Source organism: Falco biarmicus, chromosome 10 (genome assembly GCF_023638135.1).
Source record: "Falco biarmicus isolate bFalBia1 chromosome 10, bFalBia1.pri, whole genome shotgun sequence".
NCBI lineage: Eukaryota > Metazoa > Chordata > Aves > Falconiformes > Falconidae > Falco > Falco biarmicus.
In genome coordinates, this window is record NC_079297.1 from 15,401,294 (window position 1) to 15,419,848 (window position 18,555).

The following is an 18,555-nucleotide window of genomic DNA, read 5'->3' on the forward strand; positions in this document are numbered from 1 at the left end:
TATAAAACCTGTTACATAAAATAGTTTAATTACTTATGAACTGTAGCCTTCTCCAAACAGTAACATCAGCACTTTTATACACAAAATACCGACACCTGTGTTGGGATATAAAGATAGTGATGCATGTTTATGCTCTAGAGCCAAGGTTTTACCTGTGGTCACAGAGGAAGATGGCTCCATAGTCTTGACAATGTCTGATGACTCTGCCAATAGCCTGATTAACAGCCCGGGAAGCTTGATGACTGTACCACTCATGCCCAGATAAATACTGCAATAGGTGGGAGGAAGAATTAACATTTTTTACCAGGTAAAATATATTTTCCGTGCTATACAGTCACTATTTCTTTCAAAAGAAATTAAAAAAGAAATCACTATATCCAACAAGATCTTCTGACAGATCTCTAAAAGCCCATGAAAACCAAATAGAGGTTGACTTGAATATCACACCTGACTTAGGGTGCACAGAAAACTCCAGTAATATCCAGCCTGGGGGGCTATTTAGTACATGGTGCACCAACAGCCTTGGTAGTAAAACAGACTCACTGAATTATTTAGGACCTAACAGCTATCCCTGCAGGACAATAAACTAAATTCATAATGTCGCTCATTGTCATGCCTGAAGCAATAGAAAGAACAAACCCAAAACAAAACAAAACACAAACAACCAAAATCTCACACACACACCCCCCTCAGACTTGCAAATCATCAAAACAAAAAACCCCAAACCAGCCAGCCCAGGGAATTCTTGCTGCCTGTCACCCCTCTGGATGAAGTAATTCCCTCATAGATGGACAAAATGCATACAAAGACTTTGACTGAAACTAAATTATACCATTTCTTGAGCCTACATTCGATTGAGACTGTGCCACTGGAGACAGAATTTAGAACCGTTAACATTATCAAAAAAAACAGTGACTGTATTTATGACAAACTCCCAAGGTCAGTTGACTTTTTGCTCTTCATTATCCCATAAGGCTGGAGAATAATGAAAGCAAAAATCCACAGAGACAAGAGGGAGAAACAATGACACAAACCCACAGACAACAGTGAAAAGTTGCCCGGTATTACCTGTGCACCTGCACGACTAATTCTGGTTTCATCCAGGAACTGCATCTTCAAAATGACTCTGGGATCCATACGAGGAGGATACGGAAGCCCAGTAATGATGACTCCTCGCCCATTTATGTCTGCAAAGTCCAAGCCTTCGCTGGCCTGAAGAGACAGAGCTTTCCATTAGCAACAGGATTTGAGGTGACATTTCAGAGCAATCCAGCAGCTATCAGCCCTTTTTCTCCATTAAATCAAATTCCCAGCCAAATGTAGTTTATGAATATATTATTAATAGTTTCAACTAGATTTTTGCTTTTATTACCAGGACTTTTAAGCTTAGCTTTTTCCTCTAGAATACCTCAGCCACCACCATTAACGCACGTGTCTTATTCCTGGATAAGCAGAACAGCTGTATTCAGAAGATGTCTTAAATGTCAGTCAATACCTGTGTTTAAACTTTCCATACACTGGATTGTTAAGACATGATAAGAACACAGCAAACCCTCTCTGATGTTAAAAACAAACAGTAATTTCAAAGCACTACTGGAAAGCTACCAGAAGTCTGCTCAGAATTCACCAGACTATAGCGTCATGGCCACCAGCTGTGCTGCTGACATCTGCTCAAGTATCTGTCACTCATGCCCCCTGAACGGCGCTCACTGTGCCGGCACATCACTTTAAATGAACAAAGTCAGAGTTAATCAGACTGAAAAAAAATTTGGAGGGGGGAAGTTGGTTTGTTTTTCAGCTGTATCAATTCTCCAGGCTTGTTTACCATGCTGCACAAGCAGCTGTGATGGAATACATCAGGGATGGGGGGGCAGGTGGAATGACCAACTCTGCTTAAGAAAAGCAATCACAGCATGCTCTGTAACAATCCAGTTGCTCACCACCTGCTGTCCAATGCCCAGCTCCTCCCAGTTTATACATTTAACATGATGTCCTGTGGTATGGAATATCCCTGTGGCTAGTTTGGGTCAGCAGCTGGCCTGGCTGTGTCCCCTCCCAGATTCTTGTGCCCCTCCAGCCTTCTCGCTGGCAGGGCCTCAGAAACTGAGAAGTCCTTGACTTAGATGAGTTTGGTTGTTGCTGTGTAGAGTTTAAACTGTTATCAACAATATTCTCACACCAAATCCAAAACACAGCCACACACTAGCTACTAAGAAGAAAATCAACTATCTCAGCTGAAACCAGGATACCCTGTGACCAAACAGACTAAACTGTCTCTCCTCTAACAGCACGCTACTGGAAAGATGATCTCTCCGCCAACTCTGCACCTCCCGGGATAATACGCTATTGTAGGAAGCAGAGGCAGATTCAGCCCAGAGTCCCATGCTTTTTCTTCACTGCTGCAACAGCCACTTTGGAGACCAGGACCAAAGGTTTGCAAAAAGTTAAATCTTCCCTTGGTACGTAGTAAACAGCAGCAAAAAGGCTCAAAGAGCAATTTATAATTTTGCAAATATTTCCATTGATAATCATAGATCAATTTATCAGCACTGGAAAATGCAAATGAAAGGCCATCAAATGTATCCAAAGGACCTGAAATTAATGTAATTATTTTACAGCTAAGCAATATATTTTTGGTTTTCAGCAGTGTTGTTCTAACATGTTTGATTACAAATGTTTTAGTTCTCTTCCAAACCAGTTGTTGTCATCTAATGGATTAGGTTTCCCATGGGCAGCCAACAGGAAATAAGTATGTTGCTCATTTCCTTTAAAGAACCCAAAGATGTATCCCTTTCAATAAAACCAGGAATGAGGTATATGTAAACTTGACGTAATTTTGAAAAGGCTTCAGGGCATTCTTCTACTTTTGGGGTTTTTTTCCCTACATATAATTACAGTCAAATAACAGAAACATACTGAAATCCAGGATGATTGTTGTTTCCCCCCACCATCAACTATGTAAACTGATCTCAGACAAAACAAATACTCAATTACCTTCCCCCGACATACTGCCAAAAAAGAAGCTCCACTGGACTTAGGACGGACAAGTTGATCATAGTAGGCACCCATTACCTAAAAGATGAATTAGTTTAAGCAAGAACAGGAATAGTATTATCCTTCACATATATATGGATAAGTAGTAAAGTTGTACTAGCTAAATTTGACTTGTACACTAAGGTCTAAAACATGATTAATTTGGCTTAGTGTGATTTTCTTTACTTTTACTAATTGCAAACATTGAGACACCATTTGCTTTGCAAAATTCTTACATTACTGTGAAATCTAGAATACATCAGGGTAAGCATAAAAGATTAATGTCAAGATACTTCTGGTGAGAAAATAAAGCTGTCCTGCGTTTCTGCAGATCCTTGAATAAATCAGGCAAGCCATGAAAGCAATACAAGGATATTATTTACTCCAAGAACCAAACAGAACAGCTATAAATAAACAAGATGACACCGCAAAATTCCTTAATACCCAAAGCATGACAAGCTGCGAGGAACTGGGAGGAAATGCAGAACATTAGAAGATGCTGACTACTGAAGCGACAGCTTTCTACCAACTTGATTGCTCAGTACATATGTATGTTAGCCACTGTTACATCACTGGATTTCAAATAAAGACTGAACCCTGCACAACCAGACAAAAGGGTAAAGGAAGGATGCACAGAAGAACTATACCTCAAAGAAGCACTCAGAGTTTTAATTTTATCCTAGGATAAAATCTGGGTGTTTCACACCCGAATACATCTTAAGAGAAGGTATTTAAACACAAAAACAGTTTCTGAAAACGTTATAGGTATGCAATGCAAACACCTCTGCAAAGCTTCCTTTGTTCTTGGGTTCCACAAATATTGGCTTAACTTCTTCTATTCTTTTAGTAAAATCACGCTCCTGTAAAAAAAAAAACAAAAAAGCAATGAACAGATATAAATGGCCACGTTAAAGTAAGCACATACCTGAAGAGCCAACAAGAAAGGAAATGCTCAGGAATGGTCACCACAGACTCCCCCAACTGTCCACCCCTCTCTTGCTAAACGTAGGAAGAGATGGAAGCAGAAAAATGCACATCTAACACCACTAACAGTGATTCCTTGCAGCTAGTGCAGCTCAGACATTACACTGATGGAAGATCCATTTCTTTTCCTTCCAACTTGCAAGTTCCCAACAACCAACTCCCAGAGACCCCCTCCATAGCATGACACCTCTGTCCCAGCACTCACTTTTAAGGAGGCGCATTCAAAACATAACTGTTCTATCAGGTCTCACCAGAGATGCTCAAGCCACTAGCATATAGCAGTTAAAGCTAGAGCTGCAACAGTTACAAATTAAAAATAAAAGAGAAATGCTCATAATGAGACTGTTTTCCTTAAGAGCTGAAATACAGACCAACTATAATTTGGAGGTTTAATAAAGAGGAGTCTGGTGAAATTAAATGAACTCTAAGATCAGACCAGATGAGATGATGCATTAACATTCCTTTGGGTTTAGTTTTTACCACACTGCATTTCAGTGCATTCTGATCATAATAAAGTAAGCCCGATGTGGGTTGTTACTTTCCAGGTTTTATAATTTACTTGTTAACAACAAATTTTTAATAAGCATGGTTAGATAGCATAACTACAAACCGACACATCTAACCAAACCACCTAATGAAGGCAGAGCAATTAACATACTCGCCAATATTCCAGGCTCTTATCCATGGCAGAGTATGATGGGAAGAACACCAACAGTCCGTGTGGTACAACTCGCACAAGGTTACCTGCAACAAGATAGGCAAATGTATAGCTGAGGGCATTTTCCTTCTGGGATGGAGTACACAGCCTGCAGAGGAACAATACAGCATGGGTTCCTTCCAAATATTTTCTACTTTCTTGACATGTATGTTCATGTATTAGAAGTTGTTTCATTTTTTTAAAAGTAATTTCAGTAACCTTGCTGCCAAGGTCTAAACTCTAATACAGATGCCTAACTAGTGTTGAGATATTATGAGCTACACCAAACACTATAGACAAAAGAGATACATCATCATCTGCTGTATTTTCCCCCGTGACAGTATGATCAATTTTGAGATCATTTTCTCTACCACAGTCTAAACATTCAAAGCAATGGATGAGGTACCTCAAGATTGCTTTTGAGAGTTTTCTAGTCAAATAGCATACACTTTACTGAAAAAACATTAATCTGGTATTCTGTGAAAGCACTTTCTTAACTTCACCTTTTAGGCTGCACCGAACACCTCTGAGCACGCTCCTCCGCTTCCTTCAAACAGTTCTAGATTTAACAGGTTCCTTTCAATCATATCTTAGCCAAGCTACACAAATGCTCTTCTTTTATTCTGTCCTCACATGTTAAAATTTTGTGGTTGTTACATTTGTAAAACATTAACAAAACAATAAAAACTGACTTAAGGTAGGCTTGGCACAGTGCCTTTAAAAATATCACAAGAAATTGCATTAACTTCTTGTGATCCTTAGTTGCTCTGCAAATGATGCTTGGCTGCATCACCTCTGTGCATTGATTTTCTAGTTTGCATCGCTATCAGACCATATTTGGGTCAAAAACATGGTTCCTAAACACAAACACTCAACAATAAAAATGAACTACCTATATTAAACCAAGGACTCAAATTCATTTTTGTATGCAATTACAACAGCCAGCTGCCTGAGCAAACAGAAGCACACAAACCCAGACGGCATTTAGATATGCAATTCAATCTTTTACCTTTCTCTTACTATCTCTAGATTTCTAAAAACCCTGTGCAACAACCTATTTTTGAAATCCACACATTTCACTTACCAATTGTTTTCCCCAGAGAAGACAAATAATCCTCTGAAAACCTACAAAGAAGAAAAATCAAGTGACATCAATGTATCTCCTTTTCTGTTTTTCATGCATATGGACTTCAATATTCACCTAAAATAGCGTATCCACAGTCCCAATTGCTCTCCTTCCTATGGCAAGCACCCCTAACAAGGACACAAAATTAGTCATACCTTGGCTTCGTTTTAATTCTCTTTGTATTAAATACTCTTATTATTAGCACTGAAGATGATCTAAGCTTCAGTACTATCAAAATGTAACAAGCGGAAATGGGCAGCCATATAAGTTTTACAATTAATACTAACAATTTAAGGGTGAAAATTCTGCCAGAAAAGTCTGCAGGTGCTGCTAAGCCTGACTAACCTTACAACTATTTAAAATAATTCTTGATGTGTGTGTGAGGTGTGGTGAGGCTGCAGGGGCAAAAAGGGTGAATTTGGTTACTATGGTTATTATTTACTGGTGGCATAAGCCAAGTAAATAATTTTTGCTTTGACTGAAAAAGTACTGCTCTCAATGAGCAGTACTTATGTTTCTTTCAGCTTTGACTGAAAAATCACCTGTTGCCTCATGCCTTTATGTTTCTTTCTTTTAGTGCCCTTACTTTTGTGCACTGTTTTGCCAGGAAACTTACATATGCAGGGGAAAACCTGAACAAATGTATTTATTTAAGACCTACAAATACCAGTATCACCCCACAGACACTGTCAAAACACAGCGAACCCTGTGAATTCCCTTCCTTAAAAACAAAAAAAAAAAGTGTTTTAGGCCTTGCGGGGGGATCCCCAACCTTCCCTCTTCAAAAGCAGCATCTTCAACAAAATACACTGAAGCAGCACACTAAGCTTCTGAAAATGAAACAGTCTGAGGGTTTTCCGGACTTCTTCTCTGTAAAAATCAGTTACAATTGCCGAGTTCCTTTCCAGTTCTGTCGAACATCTGACATTTTTCCCCTTTCCTCAGTAAAAGCTCTTTGAGATCTATTTTTTTAATTTTGCTGTGCTGCTGAAAAAGAGTAAGTCAGGCTGCAGCAGGCTACATTGCAGAATTCTCAGCCAGAGGTTTGGCTATAATGTTGAAATCAAAACAGACTTAATGTGCCATTACATAAAAATGTGTGTACTACAAGAAGAAAGTTAAATGGAAGAATATTGATCCTCATTTCAAAATCCTACAGAAGGATCACAACCCTACACACAGTACTAGCACCAAAGCGATGCCACTCTTTACTAACTTCAGAGAACTGGCAAGCACAGAACTTTCTGCCATGTGCACCAAAGCCTGAAATTGCCTTTTAAAAAAGTATATGGCAGAGATGCCAATGAGACTATCCCATTGCACAATGGAAGTCAACATACAATGAAATCAAGTTTTGGCCTTCTTTGCTGGCAGTATATTCTGCTGGCAGCAGAAGCACTGTATACTCTGAAGAGCAGAAAGTCACAGGCAAAATGATGAAAGGCCAAAGAAAAGCAAGTAAGATGATGATGAAGAGCTTTGGATGTATTTTCCTTCAGAAGGTAACGCAGACGTAAAAGAGAGGCTGGTCATGGTGACCGGTGACAAGCTTTAAAAGTAAAAATAGTTGTTGCAAAGGCCAGTCATGTTTCAAATCAATTAAGCTTTCAGCAAAGAAATTAGGATGGGGCTTCAAGTCAGGTAGGGTCGACTACTCTGTAAGGACAGGGAGGTGGTACCCGACTACGACATGAAGGCATGCAGGGCAGGGGTCTTGCCGGCCAGGGCCCAGATCCACACTACCAGAGCAAGGCAAGCAGGGAAGTCTCAGACACAGTAGCCAGGCTCAATCACAAGTCCAGATCATCAGGCAAAGTCACAGTGATGGGGAAGGTCCAAGATCAAGCCAGGAATGGAAGTCAGTAAACCAGGAGCACATCCAGTGACAGTAGAGAGTGTCATAGCCCAGGGATGGTGAGGCAGGTCCATAGTGACCAGGAAGTCAATCAGTAGGTCAAGGTCAGATCAACAGGGTCCGTGGCCAGGTGTGGTTATGATGGAGCTGGAGACATAGTCCTATAGCTTGGGCAGTGATTGAAGACCTATGCCTGACCTTAAGTGGAGCTCTGGGTGATGGCTGTGGGTGGAGGTCCCAGCTGAGGCTGGTCAGAGCCGTTAAGAACAATTAATGCACTTAGTGCCCTGACATTTGATCCCTTCCAGCCCTCCAGTTCTAAATTTTCAACAGCAGTAGTTAAAGGAGTGTTGTTATTCAGCACAGTGTTTATCCAAGAACTACACTTATTTCACTAGCACCCTCCTGTAAGCAGAACCCAAAATGTCAGAACCCAAGACTTCAAAGCAGAATTCCACATGGAAGTTCATTACCTTCTTTCATAGGTAGAAGTAAGCACAGCTCCATCAGGTCCCTTAGGAATGATCCCAACCCAGAGCTGCTGTTCATTAATAACATGAGGATTCTCCAAGGAAACAGGAAAAGGGCTGAAGAAACACAAAAGGAAGATCCCAGTCATACTCATTCCTTACTGGTTATCAGTCCAGAACACCCAAAAATCCTGAGATAAAACCTAAACCCCACAGCAGTAGATTGGGCATTTTCAGTAATGGTACTCTTCACCCATCTAGGTACTTACATCTGCATTTCCATTGTAAATGATGAGAGTGGGGAGAGAGTCCCACTAGTAAGGATAATTGTCCTGACTCCCTGTCGAACAAGCTCATGCATGCTGTAGCCAGGACTGAAACACCAATAGCTTAAGGTCTTTCCTGTATCAAACAAAGAGAAAACGATAAGCAACAAGTCTGTATGTAGAAAAATGAGAATATGACTAGCATATAGCACATTGCACCTGAACTTCTGAAAACAAAATGGCCAGCATCTGAAGCTAAAATTACAGATGCGTGGCCTGTTCTGCTTTTGTCCTTCCCAGATTTAATTACTATGCCCATTCAAAATACAGTTTAAAAGGTTGTTGCTTCTTCACACCTTGAGTAGGTTATACTTTTAATCAAAAGATGGTCTAGGAAAGACAGCACTAGGTCTTTCTGTCAATCAAAAGTTGGTTCTAGACAAGACAGAGCACCAGGTCTTTTTGTCAGCAAGTAACAGGCAGCTTGAGCAGATAAAACTGCAAAGTCCTCCATCCACCGACTCATTTTCTGCTGTCAAGGACAACTGGAATGGGAAGCATCACAGAAGAACTGCAGAATACTAGGATGAAGGACAAAAGTTACTAAAACAAAATACCTCCACCCCTGCTCTTGCCTGAAAAGAGAAGAAACCCTTCTCCATCAGGAATTTCCAACGGGTATAAACCTTTCACCTAAAATTTCCCCTTCCCACAGTCAACTGCCAAACCTTGCAACTTCTGCTCAGATCTTTTGTGGGATGTGGATATACAACAGGCATGACAATCTGGCATACTATAAATTATCAGCAGAAAGGATATAAATAAAAATGGATATATCACACTAGTAATTTCATTCATCGCTCAGCTTATAGTTGTACCATTGCTGGTCTTGCTGAAAACTTAGCATCAGCTTTTCAGAGACAACCAAAGGAACAAGGGTACAAAAAAAATCATCTATGTCAAGAACAAGAGCAGCCAAATAGAACATTACTTTTTGTTTCTGTTTTGCATGATTAGTTTCAGTAAAAAACAAAGATTGAGCATCCACATATCATGTGAGTCTTTTAAACCTACACACTTCATTCAAAGACTCTTTCCAAAAAGGAGCTGACAGTTTCAGGAAATCCCCAGAAACATGTGCCCAGTGACTCACTCACTGCTTAGACTTACAAAAGCACATTTATTTTAAGCTAAAGTTTTCTCCTTCCATCTCATTTGGACAAAACCATCCAGATCATGTCCAGATTCTAGAAGAATCACATTCCAAAATTTAGCAAATTCTGTATCTCTAAGCCACACTAAAAATTGGTGCAAGTTACAGTTAGGACAGGCCAGTAAGCATCTACAGACAAGAGCAAAGTCACTTATGTCAGAAGCCTAAGAAATTCCAGCATAGAAGCAAACTGTGCTAATATGGGATGGCCTTGAAGAGAACACCACCAACCCACGCACATTTGCCTCGCCAATGCTCAGCTTGAGATGTACTCCTCTGTAACCCTGCAGGATGACTGCCAGGCACCAATTACCCAATTCTTGGAGAAGCTGGAATTGTAGTGCATTTGTAGCATGGTGTTCTGCCATTATTTCTTTAAACTTAACAATATTTAATCCATTTTAAATGTCCCATTCACCAGCAGACACCACTGGATGTTACACAAAGTAGATCTCTGCAGCAGCTTTTTCCAATCCTGGTAACAAGGACAGCTAATCCATGGAGAAGGGGGTTGCTAATAGTTTACAACATGGTGATTTCAAGCAAATCAAGAGCAAGAACATTTCATCTGAAGGTAAAACTGCAACAGTTCAATATTGCATTCAAAAATGTCATCTGTGCACAGAACAGATAGCTAGGGCAGCAATCTCATCTGCTATCCCAAGCTATGCCACGTCTCCTCACCAATTACAGTCTGTAGAGAATTACACTTCAGTGAATAATCTTCACAAAATCTTTTGAAAACAGCTAATCTTACAAGGTTTGCATTATTTCTATACAGTCTGCTATACCACTACAGGAAACGGGAGACTTGCTCAGTCTCGTCTGGCCTTTGCTAGGTTTGCACATAGCACAAGTCTGAACACATTGCTAGTCTTTTGCAGGGGTACTTTGCAGATCCTGTTTTTATTTGAAAAGCAAATGTATCAGTATGTGTCACAAAATAATTCTGTGACTGCTTTGTATCATTTTAATGTATAAATCCTCCACATTTTGCAATAGATGTAAAGTGTTTCTATTAGCCTTTCCTGCACACATATTTAACAAAATCTACTTGGAATTATTCCTTTAACTTCAAATTCCAATTGAGCAATACCTCAGGAAAACAATTATTTGCAGATTACCATAAGAACATGCTTCTGTTCAGAAACAGAACTTACTTTGTGGAAACATTTAAGGGGATATCATGTACAAACCCACTAAATTTGTGGTAACTCATTTTCTGAAAAAATGTTACTTTTGTCCTTAAGAAAAGGAATTCTCTGAAACAAATACTTACATTCCCAAGAGCATCTAACTGAATAATTAAGTAGATTGTTAATACCTTGCCTTATAATTGAGAACTTTGGAGAGTACACTGTTAAGGCAGCTTAGGTAAAGAGATCTGCATCTGCCTTCTCTAATCAGAAAATGTTTTGTTTTCCACTTAAATGTATTTATTAAAAAATAAATAAAAATATCAGGAAGAACAGATGTTGAAGTCCAAAGCAGCCAAACTCAGTACTGCTTTATAGGAGCCTTAGGACAAGCCTTTGATTCAGAAGCCAAGTTTTTCTTCCAAATATGTTCTTTTGAAGCATGGTTATATTGAGGTAGTTGCAGATACCAAGTTCTGCACAGCATAAGGAACAAAATAGGTGGGAGGAGAGAGACAGGAGACTGAGAAACCTCAGTTGAATAAGAAGGACTTAAAAGCATAGCTGAGGCCGAAACTCCCAAGAAGTGACAACATGCCTGGAAGAACTTTGGAAGTTGCTCAAAAAAGGTCCTATCTCAGAGAAGGTAACAGCGCCCCGAGGCTGTTACCTGGCATAGCATTTTCTGGCCTCGAATTCACATTGTCAAGCACTACTTCTCTGGCACTTCACATGAACCTACTGCAGAGCTTCAGAATGAGCCAACCAATTGTAACTCCTCCGCTATAAATGAGTAATTTCAACAGATCAAGAATTTTCATGGAATTGACTCTTACAATACTTCTGGCACACATTTTTACTATCATATCTATACATCAATCTCCTTCTTGTAAAGGATAGTTACAGCCTTAGCAACACTAATTTTGTGTTTAACACAACAATTATACAGAGAAATATAGCTGATATGAGGATAACAACATTTCATAAACCTCAGCATCGATCCTGAAGGAGGGCTTCCCATTCTTAGGCTGAAGATTTTCTCTACACCAATACAAGCAACCATTCCATAATGGAGATTATTTTATTTCACTGGAATAATTGCACTAGAAGAAATCCAGTAGTGCAGAAAGCAGCACTGGTACAAGAATGTTTTATATTGAGATTGCTTATGATACCTTCCCCTTGGAAGAAACTATAAAAGTGAAAAGCACCATCTCAACTCACTGTATCCACAATGGAGCTGCACTTGGAAACATAAAACTGCAAAAACACCCTCAAACAATCCTAGAACTCTTCAAACTTATAAGTCCCAAAGCCTTAGAAACCTCCCTGTTCTAGAGAAAGGGACCTCTGCGGCAATACTAATGCTCCATGTCTCTTCATCTTACAAATGACCAAAAACCTCTACTAACTGAGTGCAGGGAAAGCAAAGGGGGGTAAAAGAAAAAAAAGTCTTTCCTAATCCCACATCTACCGATGGTTTTAACTTGGACCATGGCCACAGTAACAAGGCATACTAATCACAAACTTAAGACTTCCCAGCACCATGAGGAGCACCACTATGCCATTTGGGTTTAAAAAACTTTTTGCATATAGATAGATCTGAGGCGTGCCCTCATTGAGTTACTCTGTTCAGCCCTTCACTCCTCAGAGTCATTTCTAACATTTAAGACAACATAGGTGGTGTTTCACTCAAAATCCTACAATGACATTCCAAAATTTGCCAGAGGACTCCCTGTTCACAAATGGGAAGTAAGGCAGATTGCTGCTTCTTTCTGATTTGAATAAGAGAAAACAACTGAAGATATCTCAAAGTAGTTTTCAGTCCAGCTTTTGCATAAGCCTCCCCAAGACAGAGTCCTGTACCTTGTTTTTTTGGCAATGATGAATTCCAGAGATCCGTTCTTTGTTTCTTTTTCTTATTATCGTTATCTAGATGAATATGTACCTGAAGGAAAACAACAGAAACTGTTCTAGAGATGGCTACAGAAATGAACTTGCACTTCATCACTCAAAAAAGCTAGCCCATATTAAGTGTATTTAATGTAATTCTTTACTACGTAACACTTTTATAGTGTTACTAAGGTCATATTATTTCACGTTTGTCTTCCCTACTTTGTTTCCAGTCTTCCCTAACGTATTTAACAAGGAGCAAAAGTAGATCACCATTTAACCAGTCATTTTGAGTCAGATTATCAGAGCAGCTTTCCATGGGCTGCCCTGAGCAGAGACAAAGAACCCAATTATTTGGGTATTGCCCACCAGAATAAAACATGCAGAGAAGAAAAAAAAATAATATTACCGTATTAGAAAGATCTGATACTATCTTTGTTGCCAAATGATGCAAGTCTTAAACTTAATATGAAAGCCACCTTTTAGCTAAAAGATAAAAAAAATCTTCCTAAAATTCATTATAGCATTACAGCCTAGAAGTCCCAAAATCTAAATAAATAAGGACTTTGTGGGGGAGGTGGAGGGAAGTTTCAGTGGCTCTGCTGTACTTGCTTGGTAACAGGTTATTGGAAGAACACATCAGTTCTTGCATAACATGCAGTATCAAATTTTTCAATGATTCACACTTGCTGCACCTTCCAAATTTAATTACTGTGTAGCTCCCCTTTTTCCTTGGAACCTAAACTAACTACAGTTCCTTTAGTGGTGTTGTGTTTTGTTTTGGAAGAATTTACATATCCTCCCTATAATCAACATCTTCATCTGCTATACTGCCCACATCCTCCCAAGTCTTGGATACACTAAGCACAGACATTAAATGCCAGCAAGGAAAAATGTAGAGCACAAAGTATCCCATACCTTATAATGTTTAGATATTGACTGACGTGGCATGAAATCTGTTGTGCCTTCCTGAGGATCAGTGCTGAATACTGTCTGGAAAAGTGGATATAAACAAAAGGAAAGATTTAACAACTGTTAACAGCAAAACCCCTAATGTATCTTTGCACTGAGAAGTATCTCCACAAAAGCTGCTGCAGTGATAACCTTAAATATATTTCCTTGCTCCTGTTATTAAATAAAGACAGAGAATCTTGAATAAATATTGTTTTTACAGGCAATTCCTGCTAACCACATGGCTTTCTCATTGTTCCAAAAAATGCGAGGCAGTATCTAAATATAAAGCCAGTATCTAAACTGTACAAACGACAGTATTATTATTCATGCTGTTCATCACTTCGGGCTGTGATTAAACAAACACACTACACGCTCACGAGATCAGAATCACAACTAAGTGTAAAAACTTTCTGAATTCCCTTAGTATAAAGTTTCAGCCATGATACCCTATACTAATAATGCTCTGCTTAGAGAAAAAAAAAGAAAAATCAACTTGTAATCATATCTAGTTGTCAATATATTAAATTAAAAGCTTCTATCAACTCTTCTGTACAGAGTTATGCATCTTCCCCTTTCCTGTATGTGGTATCTTATGACTAAGGGTGATGCTCTTTTGCACATATGGCATTCCAGTGCAACTTCAGTGAAAACAGCTGGGGTTCTCAAATATTTATTAACTTCTGTTAATTTTTCCAAACAAGATTTCTTTAGACATCTGAAAGGAATTATCCAAGCACATAAAAATATCAGCTAGTTACAACAAGAAAGATGTTCTCCAGTAGTTAAAAAAATCCTAAAATTATGATTCCTGGAAATATTAACTTCTGGAAAACAGCCAAAGATAGGGTGTACAAAAGACATTTTAGTAAGTGTTCTAAAAGGAAGCAAAAACAAGCTGTTAGAAATTAAGTCTTGAAGACAAGGCTCTGTAATAAGCAAGCAACACATTTAACGAACGAAGACTCTGTGACCTAGTCCTACTTAAAAATATCTCAAGACAACAAAGACTATTTGAAGTAACTGCCCAGATGCATACCCTCAGCAGCAAAGGGATTTTAGCTTTCAGCAAAAGACTGCTCTTCCAAATCAAGTCACCTGTCATCCATCCACAGGCTAAAAGAGCACACACCGACAATTATTCCCAGTCCTGCAGCACACACTTGCCTGTGGACTCTGTCACTGGGATCAGGAGACCTGGCTTCTACTTGTGAATCTTCTCGCCTCTCAGGTTTAGAACCCTGGGAAACTAATTTAAGTTAAGCACCCCTCACCTTCCCCATGGAAGAACAGTGATACCTTCCAGTACAAATCATTTTAGTATCAGTGTACACAAATTGCTACTACTGTATCAGAACATACATACAGGTTTTGTTGAACCACTGCTATAAAAATAAAATTCTGTGTATGCCACTGCAAATATTCCCTCACAAACATCCATGCATTTGATGAGTTCAGTATTGCAAACCTATGAGGACCGTTCAAAATACAGCTAGATAACTTGTCTATCATGCAGGTCTGCAAAGTTTGAATACATTTCTTCATGTCTAGTTTTACACAGGGTGTTATTCTGTGGTGTTCTTTTGGACATACAAGCTGCTCTCCACCAGCATAATAGGTGAAACATGACTTCATACACTACTAATAGACAGAGTAAGCACAGAAAGTCTTAAATAAAAAATAAAAATTAAAAAAATCACCTATAGGAATCCCTGCGTTAACTTGAGCTGACTATTCTCCAACAAGTATCTAATAATGGGTTTTTAGGAAAAGTCCAAATTATAAAGATTATCCTTTTCTATTAAATTCCAATTCTAGAAGACGGCGATACACAATTAAGCTAAGATAGCAAGTAAATCCTTAGGTGAAAAGCAGCAATACTGAACAATTCACACTTCCTGTTTGTCAGATTTTCCAGCAAGCAGCAGGAAGACAACCTGAATGTTGTCAGGAGATTTTGGTACCTACGACAAAATAGACCTGAGCAGTGTCATTCAAACCAAATGACTAAAATCCAAGACTCAGGACAGGTCTTTTAGAGAACATGGCTAAATTGAAATCTAGGTGATTTAATCCCTCCTATTTTACTTAAAAGGGACACTAAACCGTATAAACACTAATAATCTTGGGTAAAGGGAAACGTAAGTGGGAATGTTATAAATCCTTCAGCAAAAAGGGAAAACTGAAGTACGTAGTCAGTACCAGACCCAGACAGAAAAGATTTTAACAACAAATATTCTAACAATTGATCTGGAAATACGCAACAAAATTATGGAGGGGGTTAAAAAAATAGTTAATTTGCTGCTGCCAAATGCAGAGCTGGACCCAGAAATCATTCACTTTCCAGAATAAATAAATTGCTGTGTTCTCCCTCATTTCTGCTCTTGCATAGTTTTTACCCTCCTCCTGCCTGTGTTTCCATTGTTTTCTCATGTCTTTTGACACTTCTGTCCTTCCAATAAACACAGATTACACTTGTAAGCAGCATATTTTCCAGAAGAAAGATCATCTGTCATCAATGATTTCTGAAAAAGTCTAGCACCTGATCTATCATGCAGGCTAACAGCGAGTAGAACAAAACCAGAGAACTACAAAGAGACTAAACACTGCCAGCCACGACAGACTTAAATGTCATAAAATTTCTTGCATCAGTAGCTCAACTATAGTTTTTAATTAAAACCAAAATAATTAAACCAAGACAGAAAAACAATGATTAACACATTACAATGTCATGATTATTACCACCCACCTACTAAAGATGGATGGGAAAGATCTTTTTTATCAAAAAAATCCACAAGCATTTGGGACATGAAAGTCTTGTTTCACTGTCAGGAAAAGGTCTTATTCAACCTGACACCCAGTAACTCAGGCCAAGATGATGGTCTGAAATCACCAAATTCTGGGAATAGTTAACTTAATCCTAAGCATCTGCAGATTTTCCAGTAGCTAAGATGTTTGAACTTTAAGCTGTCCAAACATTACCCTCTTTTTGAGTATCACTCAAGAATATTAGAACTTCGGTCAACTTCAGAGGGAAGCTAGAAACAGAATTTCAGGCCACTGGCCCCCTGTACCTTCTAATTTTATGGGGCCCAGGTTTTTCATAATTGATATTTTGCAAGCTTACAACAGCGAGAGGACTAAACACTATATGGATACCCACAAGTGCCACTTTCAGTTCCTGTGGCACTAAAAACTTGTTTTACAGATCCCTTATTTTAATGATTAAATGAAAAAAATACACTTAAATTATCTTTTGTTTGCCTTTTCTCTTTAGCCTGCCCTGTTTCATGAGAAGGTCTCACATTCTCAAACACTGCTGTTAGAAAGTAAATAGCTCAATAACCCAGCTCCACCTGGTGGAGGCTAAAACCAGACAAGTTTAAATCGAGCATCTCCACAAAAGGAGATCAGAACCATAAAACAACAACCTGGGTAAAAACTGAAGTAGAGCATCCCGCTAGGCAGCAGCTTTCTCCTCAAAACCCCACAGACTTCCATCACTGCACAGACATACATACAATCAAGAATAAAATGGACCCAATGTCTTTCCTAATTTTTTTAACCGGCTCTTCTATCCTTCAGATGTATATAGAAGCAGCATTAGTTATTTACCTGGATAATATCCGAGAGCTTATGCAATCCAGATATATTGACAAATATCCCAGTACCTAGACATAACAACGCACGATTACTTTTACAGCACAAACATACATCCATTTGTACAGATCTATGTCTTACCTGAACAGCACAACATACTGAATACAATGACTTGAAAATACTATCTAAAACAAATTATTTCAAGTTTTTCAACATAATTCAAGATGCAGAGAGAAACATGAAACTAGCATTCCAAAGGAAGTTTCACATCTCTGACACATTGGGAAGCTGTCATCTGAGACAGCTACATAAACTTCTTGAGGCTCCTCTACATTAAAAACTGGAAAGGAGATAATTGAAACCAAGATAAGCATGCTTAAGCTGTTTGGTTACTTTTTCAAATGCTCACACGACTACTATTAGTCTCACGAAGAAAAGAACAGAAAACTGACTACGCAGTTATGCAGAGAAACAAAGCTAACCTTTGCTATAGATATAGCCTTTTATAAATCACCTCCAAGCTTCTAGTATGCTTAAAACAGTGACTACAGAGCAGCTAAAAGACTATATGGCATACACTGATGATAAGAATTTGACCATGGAAATGAAACAGATGCACCTGTTAAGGCAGAGAGCAAATAGCCTAAAAGGAGAAAGATGCTGGGAAGAGAAAAAATAACGGGAAGGATAGATGTGTTCTCAAAGGATACACCTGCAGAACTGGCAGTCTATATTCTTAGTCTCCACAGACTGGGCTTGCTCTCATCAATTCTTTTACTGGAGAGCCTGCTAGTGAGAACTAAATAATTTTCTTAACACATGTAGAAGTTGGAGATTTTTCTTTGCAGAAGGGCAAATTAAGAACGAGATGCTGATAGACAGTAGAACAGAAGCTTGCTAAAACAAGGAAAAAACCCACCACATTGCGTGATTCCAAGTACTCCTGTTTCATAATTCCATGACCCCAGAAGAGCTCAAGACACTACAAGGGGCATCAGCAAAATGTCAACAAGCTCCACTTTGCAATCCTTCCGGTTTTGGAGAAAAAGTGTTGAGTGCAAAAATCTCTGTGTACGCACACATATGTACACACCCAGGTTTTGACACAAAGTAGTTCTTAAAACCAGTTCTGTTGCACGAACAGACATAAAACATTTCCCAGCAGCTTGCAGCAAGTCTTAATGGAAAGACACAGGCATTTGAGGTCAGATTTTTAGCTTTTAAAAGCTTTGTAACCTAAACAAAGCAGTCTTTCTCTCCCCTCTGCTCCCCAAACAATGCAAACTTCCAATTACTTACACTACAGAGAAAAGTCTGAGTGAAACAACTAA

The 18,555-nt window shown here is 38.9% G+C and overlaps 1 protein-coding gene across 6 annotated transcripts in view; it reads right to left on the reverse strand.

Annotated features, from left to right (window-relative positions):
• Positions 1 to 18,555, reverse strand: part of RTEL1 (regulator of telomere elongation helicase 1) — a 50,762-nt gene that overhangs the window by 21,937 nt on the left and 10,270 nt on the right. For all 6 annotated transcript variants that reach the window (XR_008824255.1, XR_008824256.1, XM_056353860.1 and 3 more), the window contains exons 13-23: positions 17,240 to 17,295; positions 13,592 to 13,666; positions 12,647 to 12,728; positions 8,435 to 8,567; positions 8,169 to 8,282; positions 5,799 to 5,839; positions 4,676 to 4,761; positions 3,816 to 3,893; positions 2,995 to 3,072; positions 1,069 to 1,212; positions 153 to 268 (exon numbers count right to left, since the gene is read on the reverse strand). Coding sequence is in view for 4 of the 6 variants with exons in the window: in XM_056353860.1 (XP_056209835.1) it covers positions 153 to 268; positions 1,069 to 1,212; positions 2,995 to 3,072; positions 3,816 to 3,893; positions 4,676 to 4,761; positions 5,799 to 5,839; positions 8,169 to 8,282; positions 8,435 to 8,567; positions 12,647 to 12,728; positions 13,592 to 13,666; positions 17,240 to 17,295 (1,003 nt within the window). In the remaining 2 variants the exon portion in view is untranslated. The remainder of the gene's footprint in view (positions 1 to 152; positions 269 to 1,068; positions 1,213 to 2,994; positions 3,073 to 3,815; positions 3,894 to 4,675; positions 4,762 to 5,798; positions 5,840 to 8,168; positions 8,283 to 8,434; positions 8,568 to 12,646; positions 12,729 to 13,591; positions 13,667 to 17,239; positions 17,296 to 18,555) is intronic.